Genomic DNA, 24,519 nt, shown 5'->3' on the forward strand with positions numbered 1-24,519 from the left:
GGGTGCCAGACTGATTTGCCTCCTGGACCCTGCCCAATTTGCCCCATAAGACTGGCACTATACTAAAAGTGTAGCGCAAGCAAGTGGGGACCCTTTTCGTGCGGGAGCCGGGAGTAGGCTGTTTATTTTTCGTGCGGGGTGCAGCTTTTTTGCTGCCCCCCTTCAAAGTGCCGCCCTAGGCCTGGGCCTTGTTGGCCTAGGCCAAGATACAGCACTGGTCCCAGTGAGACGTGTCTCATTAGAGAGATTTTCTTTTAACTTCCATTGTGTCTCAAAAAATGAAGGGAATCCTTCCCATTGGAACACAGGCAACCAGCAACAAAGAAAGAAAAACTCAAAGGGGTTTGAACACTTCCTTGGTCTATCCAAAAAAACATTTTTGGGCACCACCCCTAAGGACTGATAAGCTGCAATACCAAGTCCAACGACATTATTGCTGTAGCTCTTGATAAATCACTCTTAAGTCTGTTAAGATATCATTCATTTTTTAAAGCACCCAAAGCAAGTCCAAAAAGCAAATTACATAACACCCTAAAACTCAATGTGAGTTGCTGCGCATTCCAAAAATTGCTCCATGACCCTTTTTTGTGCTATGGGGTGTTAAAGCCCATTAATTTTCATTTGGCTGCCCAATGCAATGCACCTCGATACATGAAAACCTGTCCTGAATAGAGTTGAGCGGACACCTGGATGTCCGTGTTCGGCGGGTTCGGCCGAACTTTAAAAAAAAGTCCGGGTCCGTGTCCCGGACTTTTGCCGAACTTTTCCCGGACACCGAACCCCATTGAAGTCAATAGGGACCCGAACTTTCAGGCACTAAAATGGCTCTAAAATACCAGAGGAAAGGGCTAGAGTGCTGCAAATGGCAGCAAAACGTATTTAAGAGCATGGCAAGTGCTCTGCAAACAAATGTGGATAGGGAAATAACTTAAAACAACAAAAAAAAAACAGAAAAATAAAACAATGTTCTTCATCTCTGAAGGACGAGGCCCATATGGAGTAGGAGGGAGGTTGAGGTGGTGGTGGATGTGGCGGTGTCATAGGCGTGCGCACAGGGTGTGCCGGATGTACCTGGGCACACCCTAATCACCTAGGGCACATTAGCATTATCGCTCTGTTTGCCAGTGAGGAGATGGGAAAGATCTCCCTCGGACCTGCTCTGCTCTATTTCACTTTGCCAGCAGGGAGAGCAATGTATCGGGGCCATGTACATGTAGGCAAACACATGCATGTGTATTTAAACTTTGGGGTGCACACCCTAATGCAATAGGCTGTGCACACCTATGGGCGGTGCAGGTGGAAGCGGCGGTGGAGGAGGACCAGGGCTGGATTAAGAGCATCATGGGCTTGGTGCTGAGGATTTTGAAGGGCCTTAAGGGCCGTGACTTGGCATGCACCCAGAGGAGGAAGGGTGCAGCCATGCATGCCTAATTCAACATGGGATGCTGTCTCTGAAGCCCATAAGAACATCCATGCATCTGCAACTGTCCCTCCTTGTCTGGCCTTCGTGCTGTGTGGGGAGGTTCTGAGGGAGCTGCCTGGGGAAGCGAGCATAGAAGCCAGACTTCTGTGTTTACAAGTGACAGAAGAGCGGTAACAGTGAATATGGCCAACCCGGGGCCTATATAAAGGTAGGGGCCTGGAGCTGCAGCTCCAATAGCTCCTACGTTAATCTGGCCCTGAGGAGGACGAGGTAGCCAACACTGCTTCTTTTCAGAAATTTTAAATGAGGGTACACCCCAAAAGAGTGAGAAAGAGCAAAAATAGAACAATGGCTGGGTAAGGTCGGTATCCATCGCTATTCTGCACCAGGTACGGAAAAGTCCAGTGGGATCCATGCCTGGTTCATTTTAATGAACGTGAGCTTGTCCACATTGTCTCTGGACAGGCGGCTGCGATTGTCTGTGATAACGCCCCCAGCCGTGCTAAATACCCGTTCAGATAATACACTGGCTGCAGGGCATGCCAGCACCTCCAAGGCGTAAAGGGCAAGCTCAGGCCATGTGCCCAACTTGGAGACCCAGAAGTTGAAGGGGGCAGACCCCTCATTCAGTACGTCTAGGCATGTGCACACATACTGCTCCACCATGTTGGTGAAATGCTGCCTCCTGCTAAGACGTTCCATATGAGCTGCTGGTGCTGCTGTTTGTTGTGGCGTGCTGACAAAGCTTTTCCACATTTCGGCCATGCTAACCCTGCCTTCTGAGGTGCTGGCGGTGCCCTGGTTGCATTGGCGACCTCTTCCTCCTCCTCCTCCTCCTCCTCTGCCTTGTGCTTCCACTGTGGCCCCGCTGTCAGGTGGGAATGCCAGCAGCATCGCGTCTATCAGCGTGCGCTTGTACTCGCGCATCTTGCGATCGCGCTCCAGTGAGTGAATTAAGGACGGTACGTTGTCCTTGTAACGGGGATCCAGCAGCGTGGCCACCCAGTAATCAGCACAAGTTAGAATGTGGGCAACTCGGCGGTCGTTGTGGAGACACTGCAGCATGTAATCGCTCATGTGTGCCAGGCTGCCCAGAGGCAACGAAAGGCTGTCCTCTGTGGGAGGTGTATCGTCCGTGTCCTCTGTATCCCCCCAGCCACGCACCAGTGATGGCCATGAGCTGGCCTGGGTGCCACCCTGCTGTGAACATGGTTCCATCTCCTCCTCATCCTCCTCATCCTCCAGAACTGTGCCCCTGCTGGACAATTGTGTCCCTGGCGTTTGTGTGTGCAGGAACCCACCCTCGGAGCCCCTTGCGAATGACTGCCCTGAAAGCCTTGAAAATGTTACCTCTTCATCCTCCTCCTCCTCCTCCTCATCCTGTGCCACATCCTCTTCCATCATCGCCCGAATAATTTTTTCAAGGAGGCATAGAAGTGGGATAGTTAAGCTGAGAACGGCGTCATCGGCACTGGCCATGTTGGTGGAGTACTCAAAACAGCGCAACAAGGCACACAGGTCTCGCATGGAGGCCCAGTTATTGGTGGTGAAGTGGTGCTGTTCCGCAGAGCGACTCACGCGTGCGTGCTGCAGCTGAAACTCCACTATGGCCTGCTGCTGCTCGCACAGTCTTTGCAGCATGTGCAAGGTGGAGTTCCACCTTGTGGGCACGTAACATATGAGGCGGTGAGCGGGAAGGCCGAAGTTACGCTGCAGCACTGACAGGCGAGCAGCAGCAGGGTGAGAACGCCAAAAGTGCGCACAGACGGCCCGCACTTTCTGCAGCAGCTCTGACATATCAGGGTAGTTTTTAAGGAACCTCTGCACCACCAAATTCAGCACATGCGCCAGGCAAGGGATGTGCGTCAAACCGGCTAGGCCCAGAGCTGCTATGAGATGTCGCCCGTTATCGCACACCACCAGGCCGGGCTTGAGGCTCGCTGGCAGCAACCACTCATTTGTCTGCTGTTCCATGCTCCTCCACAACTCCTGCGCGGTGTGTGGTTTGTCCCCCAAACAGGCAAGTTTTAAAACTGCCTGCTGTCGTTTACCCCTGGCCGTGCTGAAGTTGGTGGTGAAGGTGTTACGCTGTCCGGATGAGGAGGCGGTAGAGGATGAGGAAGCGGAGTAGGAGGAGTTAGGAACACAAGGCAAACTGAAGCGCCCTGCAATCCTTGGTGGTGGAAGGACATGCGCCAAATTGCTATCCGCCTCAGGCCCATCCGCCACTGCATTTACCCAGTGTGCCGTTAGGGAGATATAACGCCCCTGACCGTGCTTACTGGTCCACGTATCGGTAGTTAGGTGGACCTTGCCACAGATGGCTTTGCGCAGTGCACACCTGATTTTTTCCCCCACTTGGTTGTGCAGGGAAGGGATGGCTTGCCTGGAAAAGTAGTGGCGGCTGGGCACGACGTACTGTGGGACAGCCACCGACATAAGGTTTTTAAAACTGCGTCTCCACCAGACGGAATGACAGCATTTCAAAGGCCAAGAATTTTGAAATGCTGGCATTCAGGGCCAGGGATCGCGGGTGGGTAGGGGGGTACTTCCTCTTCCTCTCAAGTGTTTGGGAGATGGAAAGCTGAACGCTTCCACAGGACATTGTGGAGATGGTTGGTGACCCAGGTGGTGGTGTTGCTGACAGATCCTCTGTTTGCGGGGTGGCAGGTGCCGGTATCACTACAGATGTGGCTGGAGCGGCCGAGACTGCAGCAGAAGAGGAAGCAGGATGAGCCAGAGACGTTTCTTGGTTTTGAAGGTGTCTACTCCACTGCAGCTCGTGCTTTGCACTTAGATGCCTGATCATGCAGGTTGTGCTCAGGTTGAGAAGGTTTATGCCTCGCTTCAGGCTCTGATTGCACAGGGTGCAAACCACTCGTGTCCTGTCATCAGCACATTTTCTAAAGAACTTCCACGCTAGAGAACTCCTTTGAGCTGACTTTGGTGCGCTCGTTCCCTTGCTGCGTTGGGCAGTAGCAGGCGTAGTGTCTAGGGCACGGCCGCTCCGCTTCTGCACCCTGCTCCCTCTTCTGCTGTGCTGGTGGCTCTGTACGACCACCGCCTCTTCCTCCAAACTACTCAGGTCACCTGCATGACGTTCATTCCATGTGGGGTCAAGGACCTCATCGTCCTCCACATCATCTTCCACCCAGTCTTCACCCCTGCCCTCCTTGTCGGTCTCCACAATGCTGAACGCTGCAGCAGTTGGCACCTGCGTTTCGTCATCATCGGAGACGTGCTGCGATGGTCCTTGCATGTACTCATCTGAGAAATAAGTGGTTGGGCATCGCTGCACTCAATCTCTTCCACTTCTAGGGCAGGGCTAGGTGGATGGCCCTGGGAAACCCTGCTGACAGAGTCCTCAAAAAGAACAAGAGACTGCTGTATGGCTTGGGGCTCAGACTGCTTGCCTGATTTGCAAGGGGGTGAGGTGAAAGATGGTTGGACATCGGCTGCAGGTGCCAACTCTGACCTTTCTGCAGTAGACTGGGTGGGAAACAATGTGAAGGAACTGGAGGCACTGTCAGCAGCAAACCAATCTACTATCACCTCTCTGTGTTCTGGCCTCATCACTTCTAGAGGCGTATGATGCCCTACCAAATACTGATGCAGGTTCTGTCGCCTACTAACACTTGAGGAAGGTGTTTCACTTGTGTGTGTAGCTGGCACAGATCGACCACGTCCTCTCCTTGCAACAGGAGCTCTACCAGCAGCACCACGACCCAGGTCACGGCCCCTATTTGACGGTCTCCTCATATTTCTGTAATTTAAGATCTTGCCCTAGAAAGGTGTTTATTGAATAGCGGAACAAAACAACAACAGAATCGCACGGGTGTATCTCACAGTCAAATATGCAAAGTATGACGCAAATTTAATTTTTTTCACCCCAAAAGGGTGTATATTGAAGGTATAGAAAAAAGGATATAAAACGGTGTATCTCACACGTACAAACACAGACTAGGCCCCGATTAAAATTTTTTGTACCCTAAAGGGAGGATGAGGAAGAGGAGTAGGAGGAGTTGGGAACAGGAGGCAAACTGAAGCGCCCTGCATTCCTTGGCGGGGGAAGGAGATGCGCCAAACAAATTTAAAAGGTGTATCTCACACGTACCGATACAGACTATGCCGTAATTTAATTTTTTACACTCCAAAAGGGTGTATATTGAATAGCGGAATAGGAAAAATTTTATAATACGGTGTATCTCACACGTACAAACACAGACTAGGCCCCGATTACAATTTTTTGTACCCTAAAGGCAGGATGAGGAAGAGGAGTAGGAGGAGTTGGGAACAGGAGGCAAACTGAAGCGCCCTGCAATCCTTGGCGGGGGAAGAAGATGCGCCAAACAAATTTAAAAGGTGTATCTCACATGTACCGATACAGACTATGCCGTAATTTAATTTTTTACACTCCAAAAGGGTGTATATTGAATAGCGGAATAGGAAAAATTTTATAATACGGTGTATCTCACACGTACAAACACAGACTAGGCCCCGATTACAATTTTTTGTACCCTAAAGGCAGGATGAGGAAGAGGAGTAGGAGGAGTTGGGAACAGGAGGCAAACTGAAGCGCCCTGCAATCCTCGGCGGTAGAAGGAGATGCGCCAAACAAATTTAAAAAGGTGTATCTCACATGTACCGATACAGACTATCCCGCAATTTAATTTTTTACACTCAAACAGGGTGTATATTGAATAGTGGAATAGGACAAATTTTACAAAACGGTGTATCTCACACGTACAAACACATACTAGGCCCCGATTACAGTTTTTTCTACCCTAAAGGCAGGATGAGGAGTAGGAGGAGTTCGGAACAGGCAGGAGGCAGACTGAAGCACCCTCAAATCCTCGGCAGTATGAGATGCGCCCAAAAAATTGGAAAGGTGTATCTCACACATACCGACACAGACTATCACGCAATTTAATTGTTTATACCCAAAGGTTTTGATCAAATAGCGGAATAGAAAATATGATCAAAAAAAGTGTATGTATCTCACACGTACAAAACCACACTAGGCCCCAATTACTATTGTTTGTACCCCTAAAAGGCTGGATGAGGAGTAGGAGGAGTATGGAACAGGCAGCACCCACAAATCTTCAGAAGTATGAGATGAACCCCAAAAACCTGGAAAGGTGGATCTCACACGTACCAACACAGACTATCCCGCAATTTAACTGATCCCCAAAGGTTTTTATTGAATAGCGGAATAGAAAATATGATCAAAAAAAGTGTATGTATCTCACACGTACAGAAGCACACTAGGCCCCAATTACTATTGTTTGTACCCCTAAAAGGCTGGATGAGGAGTAGGAGGAGTATGGAACAGGCAGCACCCTCAAATCTTCAGAAGTATGAGATGAACCCCAAAAACTTGGAAAGGTGGATCTCACACGTACCAACACAGACTATCCCGCAATTTAATTGATACCCAAAGGTTTTTATTGAATAGCGGAATAGAAAATATGATCAAAAAAAGTGTATGTATCTCACACGTACAGAAGCACACTAGGCCCCAATTACTATTGTTTGTACCCCTAAAGGCAGGATGAGGAGTAGGAGGAGTTTGGAACAGGCAGCACCCTCAAATCTTCAGAAGTATGAGATGAACCCCAAAAACTTGGAAAGGTGGATCTCACACGTACCAACACAGACTATCCCGCAATTTAACTGATCCCCAAAGGTTTTTATTGAATAGCGGAATAGAAAATATGATCAAAAAAAGTGTATGTATCTCACACGTACAAAACCACACTAGGCCCCAATTACTATTGTTTGTACCCCTAAAGGCAGGATGAGGAGTAGGAGGAGTTTGGAACAGGCAGCACCCTCAAATCTTCAGAAGTATGAGATGAACCCCAAAAACTTGGAAAGGTGGATCTCACACGTACCAACACAGACTATCCCGCAATTTAACTGTTCCCCAAAGGTTTTTATTGAATAGCGGAATAGAAAATATGATCAAAAAAAGTGTATGTATCTCACACGTACAAAACCACACTAGGACCCAATTACTATTGTTTGTACCCCTAAAAGGCTGGATGAGGAGTAGGAGGAGTTTAGAACAGGCAGCACCCTCAAATCTTCAGAAGTATGAGATGAACCCCAAAAACTTGGAAAGGTGGATCTCACACGTACCAACACAGACTATCCCGCAATTTAACTGATCCCCAAAGGTTTTTATTGAATAGCGGAATAGAAAATATGATCAAAAAAAGTGTATGTATCTCACACGTACAAAACCACACTAGGCCCCAATTACTATTGTTTGTACCCCTAAAAGGCTGGATGAGGAGTAGGAGGAGTATGGAACAGGCAGCACCCTCAAATCTTCAGAAGTATGAGATGAACCCCAAAAACTTGGAAAGGTGGATCTCACACGTACCAACACAGACTATCCCGCAATTTAACTGATCCCCAAAGGTTTTTATTGAATAGCGGAATAGAAAATATGATCAAAAAAAGTGTATGTATCTCACACGTACAAAACCACACTAGGCCCCAATTACTATTGTTTGTACCCCTAAAAGGCTGGATGAGGAGTAGGAGGAGTTTGGAACAGGCAGCACCCTCAAATCTTCAGAAGTATGAGATGAACCCCAAAAACCCCAAATATCATTCAGCTCTGCTGCAGGCCACAATTTAATTTTTTTTAACCCAAGGCTGTATATTGAATAGTGGAATAGAAAAAAGTGTATGATTTTTGAAACCACTCAATAATAGCACATGTGAACTGAACACTGAACACAGCAGTGTATGATCAGTCAGCACAGCACAGCTGAAGGAAAAATGCTGCACACAGTGACTGATAGAAAAATACTTTTCTCCCTCCTCCTCAGTGGGCAAAAAAGATTGTGTTCACTGCACCCCAAAAAGATTGTGTTCACTGCACCCCAAAAAGATTGTGTTCACTGCACCCCACACACAGCAAAATGGATGTGGACCACTGACACCTGCCTATCTCCAGCCTCTCCCTAAAAGGATTGATAAGATCGTAGATCGGGTGACTGCAAACCCCCCCCCCACACAGCAATATCGATTGTAGTTTGTAGAACACACTGTCTGACCCTAAAAATCAGCAGACTCTCACCCTAAAAGGATTGATAAGATCATAGATCGGGTGACTGCTGCAAACCCCACCCCACACAGCAATATCGATTGTATTTTGTAGAACACACTGTCTGACCCTAAAAATCAGCAGACTCTCTCCCTAAAAGGATTGATAAGATCGTAGATCGGGTGACTGCAAACCCCACCCCACACAGCAATATCGATTGTAGTTTGTAGAACACACTGTCTGACCCTAAAAATCAGCAGCAGCCTCGCCCTAAAATGCCTACAACTCGCCCTGCCTAACACACTCCGACCTGTCCCTCAATTCTATGCGGACACAAATGAGTTTTGCCTGCCTGTCTGTCCCTAATCAGCAGCCAGCACGTTGATGTGTGCTCTGTCCCTGAACTAAACAGCAGAATGACGCCGCAGCGGCGCTGCCTCGAACTTATAAAGACTTGGTCACATGCTTCAGATGGCCAATCACAGCTACTAATACATTTGTAGGCATGGCTGGGATGGCTTAGGCACACCAGTTAAACGCTTGTTGATTGGCTGTTGAAAGCCCGCCATGAAAAGCGCGCTAATGCATGCAAAACCCGGAAGTAAACGACCGAACACGGATTTTTACCCGAATATACAGTAAAGTTTTCGGGTCCGTGTTCGGGTAACAAAAATCCAATTATTCGGTACGAACACGAATAATACAGTCCGTGTTCGCTCAACCCTAGTCCTGAATGATCTCTTAAAATAAATCTGTCAATATTCACAGCTGTGACAAGGCATAAAGAAAATATCACCTTCATGATAATATTATCCAAAGAGTGCTCTTTCCTACTATTACAACAATTTGCACCATCTATTTAGATTCCCAATGGCCCAAGTCCAATTATCTCAGAGTATAAAATCCTTGTCTATTGAGCTTTTTTTCATATGTGTGGTATGTGTGTGCTGTCTCTCTGTAGGTCTTATTTGGTATCAATTGATTCTTGAGAGAATGATGGACATTATGTGATTTTGAAGATCTAAAGTTCTTTTCTTTTTCTGTGGACATTCAGATTTCGTTAGGACTTCTGTGCAATACATGTGACTAATTTTTCTCTTTTTTTATCATTAAAGGCAATAAACATGTACTGAGCAGCACCTTAAAACTCACTGAATTCTTAACAACTTTGACGGACAGTTGAGGCTTGCCTTGTGTTTATGGCATCTTGGAAAAAATAAGTCTTCCACATGAGGTAGTCCTCTTGTTCCTCAGACTAATAGATTGTGACAGATGTTTTCCAGAGGTGACAGTGACAATCAACTTGTAAAATACTGGAAAAAAAACTAGGATTTTTCTAAATAAGTGAGATACCTGATAAGATTCTCTTGTAAAGGTGAACAATACCATAAGGAGTATATATTTTCATGCTGGGCACTGAAATAACAAACTGGCTGCTTTTCTGTGAGATGTGGGTGATTTATTTTCTTTTTATTGATGTTTCTGTATGTCTGGGATCTATGCAATGTTGTCACTTGCCCAGCGAGCTTATCAGTGGGTACCTAAGCCAGCCAGGAGACCTGGTGATTGGAGGTACTTTTGTTGTTTATATGGATAGAGGCTATGCGGAATCCGCATTTACCAGCAAACCAGCAGACCTCAAATGCCAGTTGTAAGTATATTTACTGCATATCTAAATCAATGTCCAAAAAAATGAATACCTTACAGCTTACCAGATGTGGTGGTTGCAATATTTTTATTTTGTTGGGCTTTTCCTTTACTTTTTGAGCTTTGATTTGCATGGGTTTTGTTTCAGCAATTACAGTGCCTTGAAAATGTATTTATACCACTTGAAATTAACACATTCCACCTGTGTGTCATCCCATCTCAGTATAAATACAGCTGTTCTGTGAAGCCCTCAAAGGTTTTTTAAAGAACCTTAGTGAAAAAACAGCATCATGAAGGCCAAGGAACACACCAGACAGGTCAGGGGTAAAGTTGTGGAGAAGTTTAAAGTAGAGTTAGGTTATGAAAAAAATACCCCAAGCTTTAAACATCTGGGAGAGCTGTTCAATCCATCATCCAATAATGGAAAGAGAATGGCACAACTGCAAACCTACCAAGACATGGCCGTCCACCTAAAATGACAGGCCAGGCAAGGAGAGCATTCATCAGAGAAGCAGCAAAGAGGCCCATGGTAACTCTGGAGGAGCTGCAGAGATTCACAGCTCAGGTGGGGGAATCTGTCCACAGGACAACTTTTAGTCGGGCACTCCTCAAATCTGGTGCCTTTCTTCAAAGCGTTTTTGCTCCTTACTGAGGCTCAATGGTAGAATATACCTAACTAGTAACTAGTCTTAAAGTGTATCTAAACCAAAATCAAATAATTTTATAGATTGCACCTTACCAGCTCTTAGATGGTGGCTCCATTTGTTTTCTTTATTTTTTGGGGGTTAGCCTTTATTTTCAGCAGGTTGGGCAGAAGGAGCCATGGTTGTCACCCAGGCTGGACTTAAAAAAAAAATGTTCTTAGATGTGGTAGTTGCACGTTTTCAATTTTTTTGATTAAGGACTGGTAGGCTGCAATGTATTACAATTTAATTCTTGTAATTTATTTTACAATTACTTAGTTTACTTTAATTTTTGTAGATATAGTTTAAAGAAAGTTTTTGCTGAGAGAAGCCCAGAGCCTGGCATTGCTGACTATTTCAGCAAATTCTATTTGTATCTGGCCTCAGTCAATGAAACAGGTAGATAAGGCCTTCTCATCTTCATCTGACTTTCATTACCTGTATACTTGTTCTGGGTCAATAGCTTAGAATGCATTGAAGCCAGCATTGAGTATGAACTATGAGCCAAGCTAAGGTCTTAACGGAGGCCAATATATTCTCCACAAGCTCTGATTCTGGTTACGGATACCTAATGGGTTCCAGCAAAATATACAGATATGCTGTAAACTTAACTTCATAATTCTTGCCTAATCCCCAAAGAAAGTACTAAACACTGCACCGTGAGGGTTTTACCACCTTCTCTTGCTTTATCTCTTTTTTAGTTAAATAGAAACCTTCATATGCAGAAATTTTGTGATAAATGCAAAGAAACTGATTTTTTTTTTCATTTTCACTATAATTCATTAGCCTTGACCCTCAAAAATACCAGAGAATGCAAGCCATGATATTTGCCATAGAAGAGATCAACAAGAACCCAGACCTTCTTCCCAATATCACCCTGGGCTACCAGATCCTGTACGATTGTTCGACAATCAGACGGGTCACAGGAGGAACTTTATGGATGTTATCTGGAGAAAAGGAAAGTTCTCCAAATTATCGATGTGGAAGAAAAGGAAGTCTTGTTGGTATTGTTGGCGATTCTGGGTCCACAGGCTCCATCATAATGTCCCAAATCTTAGGACTTTATAGATATCCACAGGTAAAAGAAAATACTTTTCTTAAAATTAATCTGTAGCCACCCTGGTACAGTTACATTTATATTTCTGATGCCCAGTTATATTTTACCTTTGAATTATCACTTATTTTATTCATTTATATTTCATTTTTTTTATATTTCTAAAATGTGTATTCATTTTGTTTCTAATTTTCTTTTTATCTTGAAAAAAAGCCGTTTTTAAAAATCACAACATTGAAAAAGCCTTATTTTCATTTGTAAAATAACTTTGCAATGTTTTGTACCATAAACATACCTTTATTGTGTAATTTTAAACAGGACAAATTAAAGAATAAAATGTTTACTTTTTATTTAAAGTAACATTATTTTTTTCATTCACACTAGTCATGGTAGAAAAATATTTTTGTGTTTTTGCAAAACAACACAGCCAAAAAGTCTGACTTGTCATAAAAAAAAATCATAAGTATAAGGTTTTCATTTTAAAGAGGAACTTTGGCTTGATTTTTTTAAAGCCAGAAGCTACAAATACTGTAGCTGCTAACTTTTAACCACTTGCTGGCCGCCACACAACTATTTACTGCGGCGGTCAGCCCCTCACAGGCAAAGCAACGTAGGACTACGTCGCTAGCCTGTGAGGCACTAAGGAGCGAGCACGCGCCGCCGGAGGCGCGTTCCCACTCCCGCTCGGTCACAGACCCCCCCCGCGTGTGTGCCCGGCGGACCCGATGTCCGCCGGGCACTCGCGATTGTCCGTTACACCGGGAGAAAGGGAGGCGGCTAATGTAAACAAAGCCGCCTGTCATTCTCCCCTGTGTAAGAATGGAGATCATACGGTTCTGCTATGTAGGACCGTTGATCTCTGTTCTTACACCAGTAGCCACATCCAATCACAGTTAGAATCACGCCCCTAGGGACACACTTAACCCCTCCCTCTTAGAAAAAGTTAACCCCTTCACTGCCAGTGTCATTTTTACAGTAACAGTGCATATGTATAGCACTGATTACTGTAGTATTGTCACTGGTAGCCCCAAAAGTGTAAAAAATGTCAGTCAAGGGTCCGATCTGTCCGCCGCAATGTCGCAGTCCCGCAAAAAAAATCGCAGATCACCGCCATTACTCGTTAAAAAAAAAACAACAAAAATGACAAAAATCTTTCCCTTAGTTAGTAAACGCAATAACTTTTGCGCAAACCAATCAAAATACGCTTTTTGCAATTTTTTTTTACCAAACATATGTAGCAGAAAACAGATTGGCCTAAAATGTTAAAAAATTTTGATTTTTAAGTTTTTTTTGGGGGAATTTCATATAAAAAAATTTGAAAAATATTGTTATTTTTGCAAAATTGACGCTCTTTTTTTGTTTATAGCGCATGATCAAAAAATCGCACAGGTGATCAAATACCACCAAAAGAAAGCTCTGTTTGTGGGAAAAAATGGACGTCAAATTCGTTTAGGTACAGTGTCGCACGACTGCGCAATTGTCTGTTAAAGTCACGCAGTGCCGAATCGCAAAATAGGCCCTGGTCAGGAAGAGGGTAAAATCTTCCGGGGCTTAAGTGGTTAAAAATCAGATACTTACCAGTGCCTGGGGTCCAACACTGTTTTCTTGCATCCAATTGTTCTTACCACTACAGGTCACCAGCCCTGCCATCTTGAAACTGGGATGAGGCCGTGGCTTCCTGAGGAGCCACAGCCAGCTTACCACTGCACATGGGCGAGCTTGCGCAACGCTTTTTGGATGGTCCAGCAGCCTCCTAGCACATGTGACTTTCCCAGGAGGCTCGAGGAGAGAGCAGGACAAGAAACATCCCTGCCTCCAGTGGTGAGGATTGCAGAAGTGGGAGCAGATACTGATAAAAATCGGTACTCGCTACCCCCACAAAAAACCTGTAACTGAGGTTGGGGAGATGAGAACTAGTGGGACTTCACTTTTTGAATGAAGTTCCACTTTAAATAAGGACATAGTGACTGTGGACAAAAGGCCCATAGCAGAAATGTAATAATTGTTCTGTACAGGGGTGAGAGCTGAAATGGGTAAAGGTGAGCATGGCCACTAAATCTTCTTTATTTGTTTTTAGGTGGAGCTCTGCTTTAACATATATAATAATACCTCTACCATGAAAATAACAGAATTTATAGAAATAGAACGTTTAAAAAAAAATGCTCTTCTGTCTTAGATCTTAGACCACTCCATAAATGTATCCAGTCTCTACATATGTTAGCACCTTTACTGACATAGAATGTAGGTAATACCAAAGTGATAATATTCCAAAACTTTATACCAGAACTAAAAACAAAGCATCTGTTGTATGTGAGTATTTGAAACTATCCAACCTAATTGGGTTCCTGTGGTTGTTATTATTTATCCACAGATAAGTTACTTTGCAAGCAGCCCAGCTCTCAGCAACAGAAAATTCTTCCCTTCCTTCTTTCGCACCATGCCTAGTGATGCATTTCAGTCTCGAGGACTTGCTAAACTAATTTTGTATTTTGGTTGGTCATGGGTCGGGTTTCTAGCCAGCGATAATGACTATGGACAAATGGGTCTCCAAGTGGCAAAGCAGGAATTAATTAAAGCTGGTGTTTGTGAAGCTTTTACAGAGACGATTGTAGTCGGTCAGCCCAACAAGAATGCTCCTCACATTGTCAAAGTTATCAAGAACTCAACAGCGAAGGTTGTGGTAGTGGTGTCCTCTAATGTGGATTTTTTTCCTGTTGTAGAAGAGCTAACCAAACAGAATGTGATTGGTAGGATTTGGATAGCTAGCGAATCATGGTCAACTTCTGCTCTTCTTTCTAAAGAAAAGTATCAGCAAGTCTTGGTGGGCACTGTTGGGTTTGCTATCCACGGAGGGCAGGTGCCAGAGTTCAAGGAGTACCTTTACAGCTTACACCCATCAAAAGCTCCAAATGATTCTTCTATGCTAGACTTTTGGGAGCAAATATTTTCTTGCAGGTGGACTAACCAGCTAAATTTAGATGGGACAAGTAACAAAACAGCACGTGTCTGCACTGGAGAAGAAAACCCGGGGAAGTCAATGCTGAAAGTTGATTTCGGAATAACCTTCAATGTCTACACTTCAGTTTATGCATTTGCATGGGCCTTACACAGTCTACTTCACTGCCAGCCAGGAAAAGGCCCATTTCATAATGGATGTGCGAGTATTTTATCATTTGGCCCTTGGCAAGTAAGTTACCATTCATTGTCATTATATTACTTGATTATGTAGATGTTTTCTTGTTTAAACTAACCATTTTTTAATATTGCTTTTCAGCTTCTTCATTATATTAAAACCACAAAATTTCAGACCAAAGACAAGACGTCCATATTGTTTGATGAAAATGGGGATCCCCCTGCCCTTTATGATATTGTGAACTGGCAACCCAACTCTGCTGGCTCCTTGGAGCAGGTTGTAGTAGGAAGTTATGACTCAAGCTCCGCAGATGGGAAGATTATGAGTATAAACAGTGCTGCCCTTGTGTGGGCTGATAATAGTACAAAGGTATGATTCCACCGAATTACAGTTTGCAGGACAGATACATAGATAGATATGGGATATGTTTAACTGATGAAAAGATTTTTAATTAGTCAGCAGACACTTTTGTGATGTCAACACCAAAATTACAAGCCAAGATCCTGACCCTTTCTATAGTGGTAGAAAAGCTTGGTAAAGAGCACAGACACAGCCTGCAGTTTGCACAATGAAGCAACAGCAGCACATTGATTAGTAGAGGTTGTTCTGTTCTCACTACACGTATGCCCCAGGCGTGTGCAGCTAGCTCAACATACAGCTAAACCTTTAATCCTACAATAACCAGTCCTTTTGTAACTTAAGGCTTTATTCCAGTGAAAGAATGGTGGTCACATGAAACAGGTTACAAGTCAGATGGATATGCAAATAGGATTGTGAATAGTCAGTTGAAACTGTGAATAAACAGATAAAGGCATATAATCAGTATACAAACATAAACAATATATGCATATAACTAAATAAAGTATAAAGTATATAACTAACAGTTCTGAGCATACCAGCGATGCTTCCAAGAGGAGTTCAGGAATCTTCCACAGCAACAATACTGTCTGCTCTTCCATGAGGTAAGTCTAAAATGGAGATTTTCTCAGAGAGGGGTGGAACTAATATCCAGCAATAGAGAGCAAGAGATACCATAAAGTACTGTCCAACAATTGTATTTGTCACAGTGGCATCTTGTGGACAATATTGGTATTACAACTTCCACTAACATTAATTATTTCTAAGCTGGAGGCATGACAGAGGTGATCCTAAAATTCAGACTACTTTGATATGAACCACATTATATAGCTTCAGATATTCCATATCAAATCCAAATTTCAGTAATATTTTTGGCAGTTCAGTTTCCCAAAAGGCTTGGGCTGCTTCTGCCTTATCTCCCTTAACCCTTGCCTCAGCACTCTTACCTTTACTGCCAGTGCCACCAGCCAACCCTTTTATCTTTGGTATCATTTTCTGAATGAGTTGCATGTGCCACTTGTGCAACTTTGCTTATTGATCTACCTACCTTGCTACCTCCAGGATTCTGCCACCTCTTAGTCTAAAGAGTAATATCTTGTTATTACTAGTATATATTTCGGGAACAAGTAAATACATAGTTACATAGTTAGTCAGGTTGAAAAAAGACACAAGTCCATCTGGTTCAACCATAAAAAAAAAACAGTATTGAAAACCCTACCATATAATCCCATATACACAATCCTATACCCGCTGTTGATCCAGAGGAAGGCGAAAATAAACCCCAACAAAGCATGATCCAATTTGCTACAGCAGGGGAAAAAAATTCCTTCCTGATCCCCTGAGAGGCAATCGGATATTCCCTGGATCAACTTTACCTAAAAAAAAAAAATGTTAGTACCCATTTATATTATGTACACCTAGGAAAGAATCCAGGCCTTTTTTAAAGCAATCTAGTGAGCTAGCCAGAACCACCTCTGGAGGGAGTCTATTCCACATTTTCACAGCTCTTATGGTTAAGAAACCTTTCCGTATTTGGAGACGAAAGTAGCATCTTTGCCTACTGCTCTCTAAATAATATCTCACCATCCCTGATACAATTTTTGAAAAAAGTGGCTTACACTACTTGTGCACTGATGCTTGTTGCTATACCTACCTTGCAAATCTAGGTCTCCTGCTATTTGTCTGGCCCAAATGTTAAGAAATATCTTACATACCTGGCACAATTTATGAACTGAGTGGATCAGATGAGACCTCAAATTAACCACAAAAAAAAAAAAAAAAAAGAAAAAGGAAAAAGCTTCCTAATATAAAGAACAAAAAGGCAGCAAAGCTGTTGATTGCCAAAGTAGCTAGCAATCAGAAATGCAGTACACTGTGGCTGCTCAGTACTTTTTATTGGCCCTTCTAAACCTGCTGGCCATAGTTCAAAAGCCTCACAGTGCATTATGGTTTTAAAAAAAAAAAAACTCCAAAACATATCTGTACAAAAACTCACCAGGACTGTACATCTTTTTATGCTTACACTGTGGTGATACAATAAACACAAAAATAAAGTTGGAATCAGTGGTGTAACAACAGCCATAACAGCCCACGCAGCTGCTATGGGGCCTGGGAGTAGGAAAGAACCCCTTTAGGGATGTGAGGCAAATTAAATATAGGAAATGTTTGCACATATGAAGATAACACAACTTCAGTGTCAATAATGATTGGAGAGGTATCAGTTGATATTGACTCTGTACCCCTGTGACATCTCTAGTCAAGAAAAACAGACAGCTGGCATTTATTTCAAGGTGCCACAGAGAAAGGTTGCAGAATGGTTCCATCACATTTTTGCCATGGGGCCCCCAGTCTGTAGTTTTCATCATTATGGGGTTATCCTTTTTCTACAAGAGACCTACAGAGTTTCTGCTATTTTATTGTTTATTTCCAGAGACTGCACTCAGTGTTTCCATTTTTGGCCCCATAATTTCATCAAAGAGGGCTGCCTGGAGTTTCCCCCAAACATTTTACAAAATTTTGCATCATTTGCTAGTTTGTGATACAAACTTTTTGAAGCCTAGTTCAGTGGGCTTCTGGCCTGGAAATTCCACATTTCAGAGGCCTGCCTGTTTTTTAAAATATTCGACTAAACCACAACTGATCAAACTTTTCAAAAATATACTCATCTCTAGTGAACAGTCTTCACTCCTGCTAACAGCATATTCAATCTTAGAATACGTATATGCCCTACAACGCACCTCATTGGCTACTAGTGTTGTCATACCTAATTGGCTTCCATTATGGTTATTTAAGTTCAACTTTTGATATAAAACACATTTTTTTATTAGAAAAATTGAGAGACAGCAGTTGACACAGCACTCTAATAATGGCCAGCAGTAGTAACATTTTAAATAGTAAGGCTAGGCCCGATTTTATTATAGACAAAGGGCACAGGCCTTGCACTTACTTCAAGAATGAGGATATTGCAGCAAAAAATTGGTCAGCAGTTGTAGTCCGGGATAATAGGCCTAACTGATGTATACCTAACTTTTATTTTATCTATGAGGATAGGGGGGTGCAGTAAATGGGAGTGATTTAATGGTAGATGGTTTAAGTGCACACTGTTCTTTCACTTAGTTTTTATTTCTTTCAAATGATGCAGCACTGTGCTAAGAACAATAGGCAGCTCTAAGAATGGCGGTGATGGTCAGTAAAAGGTAGAAGCTGCATTTTAATCTCCCCAAATTTTAAAAAGCTCCATAAACATAAAATAAAAAAAACACACAAAATGAATGAAGACCCTCAAAATGACAACAAAAGCCCTAATTTTTTTAAAGAAAAAACTTGCTTCAGAAAAACAGTTCAATCTAAATTAAAGGCCCTATCAAAAAAAAAAAAAAAAAAAACATTTTTCAATTCTTTCTGTGGCCACTTGTTGCAGTCCCTGACATTGTTACATTCCCACTTAAAATATAAATTATTAAAAAAAATGTAATTCAAAATTTAAACGAAAACCCCAAAATATTACCCCACTGTCTTGAACAAGAAATAAAAAGGTGTTATGAATGAAACAGCAGATCTTGGCCTTAAATCAAAATCAAACCCCCCCAAAAAATGAAAGCCAAAAAAGTGTCCAATAATAAGAAGAAAAAAGGCAGCTCAAAGTGCTAGCAATCAAGGTTTCAGTACAGTTTCCTAACTGACCTTAACCTTCCAGTTTGCATTCCATTTTCCTTTCCCTATACTTTCTCTACAACAGCTTCAAATTCACTGACACTCTGGCAGTTCTGTTCACCAGCCCCCCAAGCCACTGCCTCCCCACCCCCACCACCACACCCTTTCACAGTGAGGCCTTTATTGGTCCTTTTGAACCTGCTCTTTAAAAAAAAATCTCCTAGACATAGCTACACAAACATTTGCCAGGGTTATGAATCTTCAACCTGCAGAATTTGCTGTCAGCTCATGGTAGCAACAAAACCAAACCTCATATCTAATTTAAAGCTGGCTGGTTACTAAACCATCAGTTGGGCAGTCAGGTACTATCGATTTCATCCTTTGTAGTCTCTCAAGCAGGTAGACATGGGTAAAATGTACAATTTAGTAAAGTGATGATAAGCTGCCACACAGATTCACTCGTAAATGAGATGTCAGTAATTTGAGTGGACTTCACTATTTTAACAGAATATTTCCTGTGCAATGTACACAGTATTTACACTAGACATACAGAAATATCTACCATTTACTCCATCACTGTTTATTTATTCTTATTTAGGTCCCACCTTCTAAGTGCAGCTCTAGCTGTCCTCCAGGATTTATGAAGGTGACCATTCCTGGAAAGCCCATCTGCTGTTTCCAGTGTGTGCCATGCCCTCAACGAGAGATTTCCAATGAAACAGGTAATCTAAATTACTATATGTGCGTCTCCATACACCGCCAAAGCTGTAAATTATGACAAACCTTCTTTGGTAGATGCTGTCAGATGCCACCCCTGCCCCTGGGATATGTACTCCAATACACAACAAGATGCATGTGTACCAAGGGACGTTGAGTTCCTCAGCTACAATGAAGTACTTGGCATTATCTTGGCTACCATTGCTATATTCTCCTCTGTTTTCCCCCTTGGAATTTTGGGAGTTTTCATCTATTACAAGAGTACACCAATAGTACGAGCCAACAACTGGTCTCTAAGCTGTCTTCTACTCATATCATTGTGTCTCTGTTTCCTTTGCTCTCTGATGTTCATTGGATACCCACAACAAGAAAAGTGCCTTCTTCGCCAGGTTATGTTTGGTTTGGTCTTTTCTCTGTGCATATCTTGTGTTCTAGCCAAAACTCTTACAGTTGTCATTGCCTTCAAAGCCACCAAGCCTGGAACCCAACTGAGGAAATTTACAGGGCTAAGAATGTCCTACTCACTCATTATTCTTTGTTTACTAATTCAAGTATCAATCTGTGTGACTTGGCTTTCTTTTTCACCTCCTTTCCCAGAGTGTGACACTCACACTGAGGAAATAGTGATTATTTTGAGTTGCAATGAAGGTTCTGCTATTGCATTTTGGTTTATGTTCGGATATCTTGGTCTCCTAGCCACCATCAGTTTCATAATTGCCTTTTTGGCCAGAAGATTACCTGACAGCTTTAATGAGGCCAAGTTCATCACCTTCAGCATGCTGGCCTTCCTTAGTGTTTGGATATCCTATATTCCAGCGTCTCTCAGCTCACGAGGGAAATACATTGTGGCCACAGAGATCTTTGCCATCTTATCCTCCAGCTGGGCCCTAGTGGCTTGTATTTTCCTGCCCAAATGTTTTATCATATTGTTTCAACCTGATATAAACTCCAAAGAATATCTGATGAGGAAAAGCCATGGTCAAAATCAAAATATAAAGACAATTGTTTCATTCAGCACCGCAGTTATGTGATTGTGAAGATTCTCCTAAATGTATAACTCAACTTTTGTTGAAAAAAAAAAAAAATCAGTGTCCTCTAGGAAAACGATACATTATTATTAAAGGGATTTTGCTTATCCTTCAAAATGTGTGTTTTTTTTTTTTTTTTTTTTTTTTTATTGTGTGTTTTCGCAATTATAGTTCAGAATAGAAGGGCTAGCTTTTATTATGACTACCTTCTGTATTCTCACTTTTAGGAATGAGAAAAATTGCAATCCACTAGAAAAAGAGTACATTTTAACTACTTCAACTATGGAAGGTTTACCCCCCCCCCCCCTTCATGACCAGGCCATTTTTTGTTATATGACACTGCATAATTTTAGCTGACAATAGCACGGACCCCAAAAAAAAAATGTTTGTCCTTTTTATAGTGGGACTTCGATATTGCGGCTGACAAATTAAAAACCTAACTGACACTTTTGTCACACTTTTGTGGACCAGTGACACTATAACAGTGATCAGTGCTAAAAATATGCACCGTCACTGTACTAATGACACTGGCAGGGAAGGGGATAACATCAGGGGCGATCAAGGGGTTAAATGTGTTCCATGGGAGTGCTTGCTAACTGTGGGGGAGGTGCTTTCACTGGGGGAAGGTAAAGATCCATGTTCCTGCTTAGCAGAAACACAGGAACAGTACATTCCCTTCTCATAGAACGGCGATCTGCCTGTCTCCCGAATGATCGGCGGGTTTCCGGTGAAATTTGCGTCCACCGGACCCACTGATTGGCTTCTGCTGTGTCCAATCACAGCAGGAGCCAGATCCCGGTGGCCTACGCCCCAATGTGGACATTTCAGATCATGTAGGTACGTGATCTAGCACAGAAGGGCAGCCCTGCCGCAGAATATGCGCGGAGGTCGGTCTGCAAGTGGTTAAAGGCTGTAGGCTATGTTAACCTTTAGTAACATGTTACTAAAGCAGTGCCCTGATTACAGTGCAGTCCCAACAGTGCCCATCAGTGACACCAGTCTGTGTCCATCAGTGACACCAGTCTGTGCCCATCAGTGACGACAGTCTGTGCTCATCAATGACACCAATCAGTGCCCATCAGTGATGCCAACCTGTACCCATTAGTGACACCAGTCAGTGCCCATCAGTGATGCTATTTTGTGCCCATCAGTGAGGCCAATCTGTGCCCATCCATGATGCCAATGAGTGCTGCATTTCAGTGTCCATCAGTGCCTTCCCATCAGTGCCTTACAGTGCTGCCCATCAGTGCCCATCTCTGCTGCCTATCAGTGCCACCTATCATTGCCCATAAATGCCACCTATCCGTGCCCATCAGTGCCTGCCCATCAGTGCCGCATATCCGTGCCACCTATCATTGCCCGTAAGTGCCGCCTATCAGTGCTCATCAGTGCCACCTATCAGTGCCCAGTAGTGCTGCATATTAGTGCTTCTTCATCAGTGCCCCCCATCAGTTCCCTCTCAGTGCCGCCTCATCAGTGCCCATCAATGCAGCTTATCAGTGCCCATCAGTGCAGCCTCATCAGTGCACACCAGTGAAGGAGAAAAATTAATTTTTTACAAAATTTTCTGACAGCTACTAAGAAAAACTTTTTACAATTTTTGGACTTTTTTCATTTTTTTAGCAAAAACTTAAAACCCCAGTGGTGGTTAAATACTATCAAAAGAAAGCTCTATTTGTGGGAAGAAAATAATAAAAAAATTAATTTGGGTACAGCATTGCATGACCGCGCAATTGTCATTCAAAGTGTGGCACGCTAAAAGCTGAAAATTGGCCTGGTCCGGAAAGGGGTGGAAGTGGCCAGTATTAAGGTGTCGCCTGTAATGCATGCAGTGTTGTGGTTTTTGGCATTTACAGGGTTAAAGCAGGCAGTGACGAGGTGACATATCACTTGCTCACCACCTGTTAAATGTCCCTAATAGCGATTCACCAAGGACAACACCTCAGTTGCCCTGCAACTGTGCATAATGCAATCAGTTCTGGGGTTGCGGTGCACCATTTACAGGTTTAAAATAGGCGGCAAGGAAACAACACATTGCCTCCTCAACGCCTTTCAAATGCCTCTAAGATACGATCCTGCGGATTGCTTGTCAGAGGTCTGGCAATGACTAGACTGAGGCTAGAGTCACACATATGCGAATTGGATGCATTTTGAATCATCCAATTTGCATGACATGTGAGAGAACATTGCTTTCTATTGTGCCTGTTCACATATGTCCGGGGCAGCCGGAGTGCAAATTGAAAAAGAGTCCTGTTAGTTCGGTCCGGCCCAGGTGCGAATTCAGGCCTATTGACTTCTATGGGAACGCTTATGAAATGCACATTCGTTCAGTTATATAAAGGATAAAATCTGACCTCACCCGGATGTAAGCCTGACCTAACACTGATGCAATCCTGTCCCGATCCTGATCAAAAACTGACCTGAAATGCTGAAAAAGTACTTTGTCAATTAGCTGTGAAAAGGGAACTTAAATGCACAGCCTAAAGCAGTGGTCTCCAACCTGCTGTCTGGGGGACAGATGTGGCACTTCACTTGCCTTTACTTTTCCTCCCACTGACACCAACAACGGGGCACTATTCTTTCCACTGACACCAGGAAGACGTCATCTATGATGAAACGCGTCGGAAAGGCGTGCTGACGTCACCACGTTACACCCGGAAGTCGGGCGGCTGCATCCTCGGATCCTGCCGATTACAAGTGCTTTTTATTCTGTTTACATGTGAGTTATTTACCTTTTTTATTAAAAGTTGTGCCTACTTACTTCACCATTTGTGGTACCGATCTACCAGCAGATCTGCTAATGTGGAATTGCTTATATCTTTAATTTGTACATATGTGAGTGCCATATTCAATAACATTTGTAAACGGAATTATGCTATGTGACATAATTTTACCCTTACATGAGCAATATTTGGAATATCGGCAATATCGGCCAGTTCCAGGGCCGATTCAGATATATCGACAAAAGTCAATATTGGTCCTCGATATATTGGCCTTGCCGATAACTGGTCGATCCCTAGCATGCATATTTTCCCATGTTTTGCATCTGAAAAAAATTTTCTTTTGTATGCGATCGAGTTAACATAGAATTTGTGCTCATTAAACAGTCATATGTAGTGCACACCCCAAACTGGCCCCTGTGATTGTCTTAAAAAATAAATAAAGTTGGATTTTAGTAAACATGCTGCCAATAATTGAAATAACACCTCTTTTGGGCATAAGGCTAATACTTGGACACTTCTCAACAGGTGTAGATACACATTCCTCTATTAATCTTCTTAGAAAAAATATACATACAAACACTAAACAACTTATTTAAAAATAATTAAAAAAATAATAAAAGATTACACTTACCATGTCCCCACTTCGTATACGTGTATATACACTCTATTACCAAAATATTGGCACTCCTGCCTTTATACACACATGAACTTTATCTGCATCCCAGTCTTAGTCAGTAGGGTTCAGTATTGAGTAAGCCCACCCTTTGCAGATATAACAGCTTCACCTCTTCTGGGAAGGCTGTCCACAAGGTTTAGGAGTGTGCCTATGGGAATGTTTGACCATTCTTCCAGAGGGCCATTTGTGAGGTCAGGCACTGGTGTGGACGAGAAGGCCTGACTCGCAGTCTACGCTCGAATTCATCCCAAAGGTGCTCATCAATGTCTTGGAACAGGAAGGGGCCATCCCCAAACTGTTCCCACAAAGTTGGGAGCATGAAATTGTCCAAAATGTCTTGGCATGCTGACACCGTAAGAGTTCC

General features: G+C 43.2%; 1 protein-coding gene across 1 annotated transcript; it reads left to right on the forward strand.

Annotated features, from left to right (window-relative positions):
• Positions 1 to 11,633: 11,633 nt before the first annotated feature.
• Positions 11,634 to 20,759, forward strand: LOC309552882 (extracellular calcium-sensing receptor-like; the record flags this gene model as incomplete). Its single annotated transcript, XM_082253793.1, has 5 exons — positions 11,634 to 11,891; positions 14,239 to 15,054; positions 15,142 to 15,369; positions 19,610 to 19,733; positions 19,807 to 20,759. The coding sequence occupies 5 exons, from the start codon at positions 11,634 to 11,636 to the stop codon at positions 20,757 to 20,759; spliced, it is 2,379 nt and encodes a 792-aa protein (XP_082109919.1).
• Between the last annotated feature and the right edge of the window lie 3,760 nt (positions 20,760 to 24,519).

The sequence above is a fragment of the Pelophylax lessonae genome (genome assembly GCF_965119305.1).
Source record: "Pelophylax lessonae genome assembly, chromosome: 4".
In the NCBI taxonomy this organism is placed as follows: domain Eukaryota; kingdom Metazoa; phylum Chordata; class Amphibia; order Anura; family Ranidae; genus Pelophylax; species Pelophylax lessonae.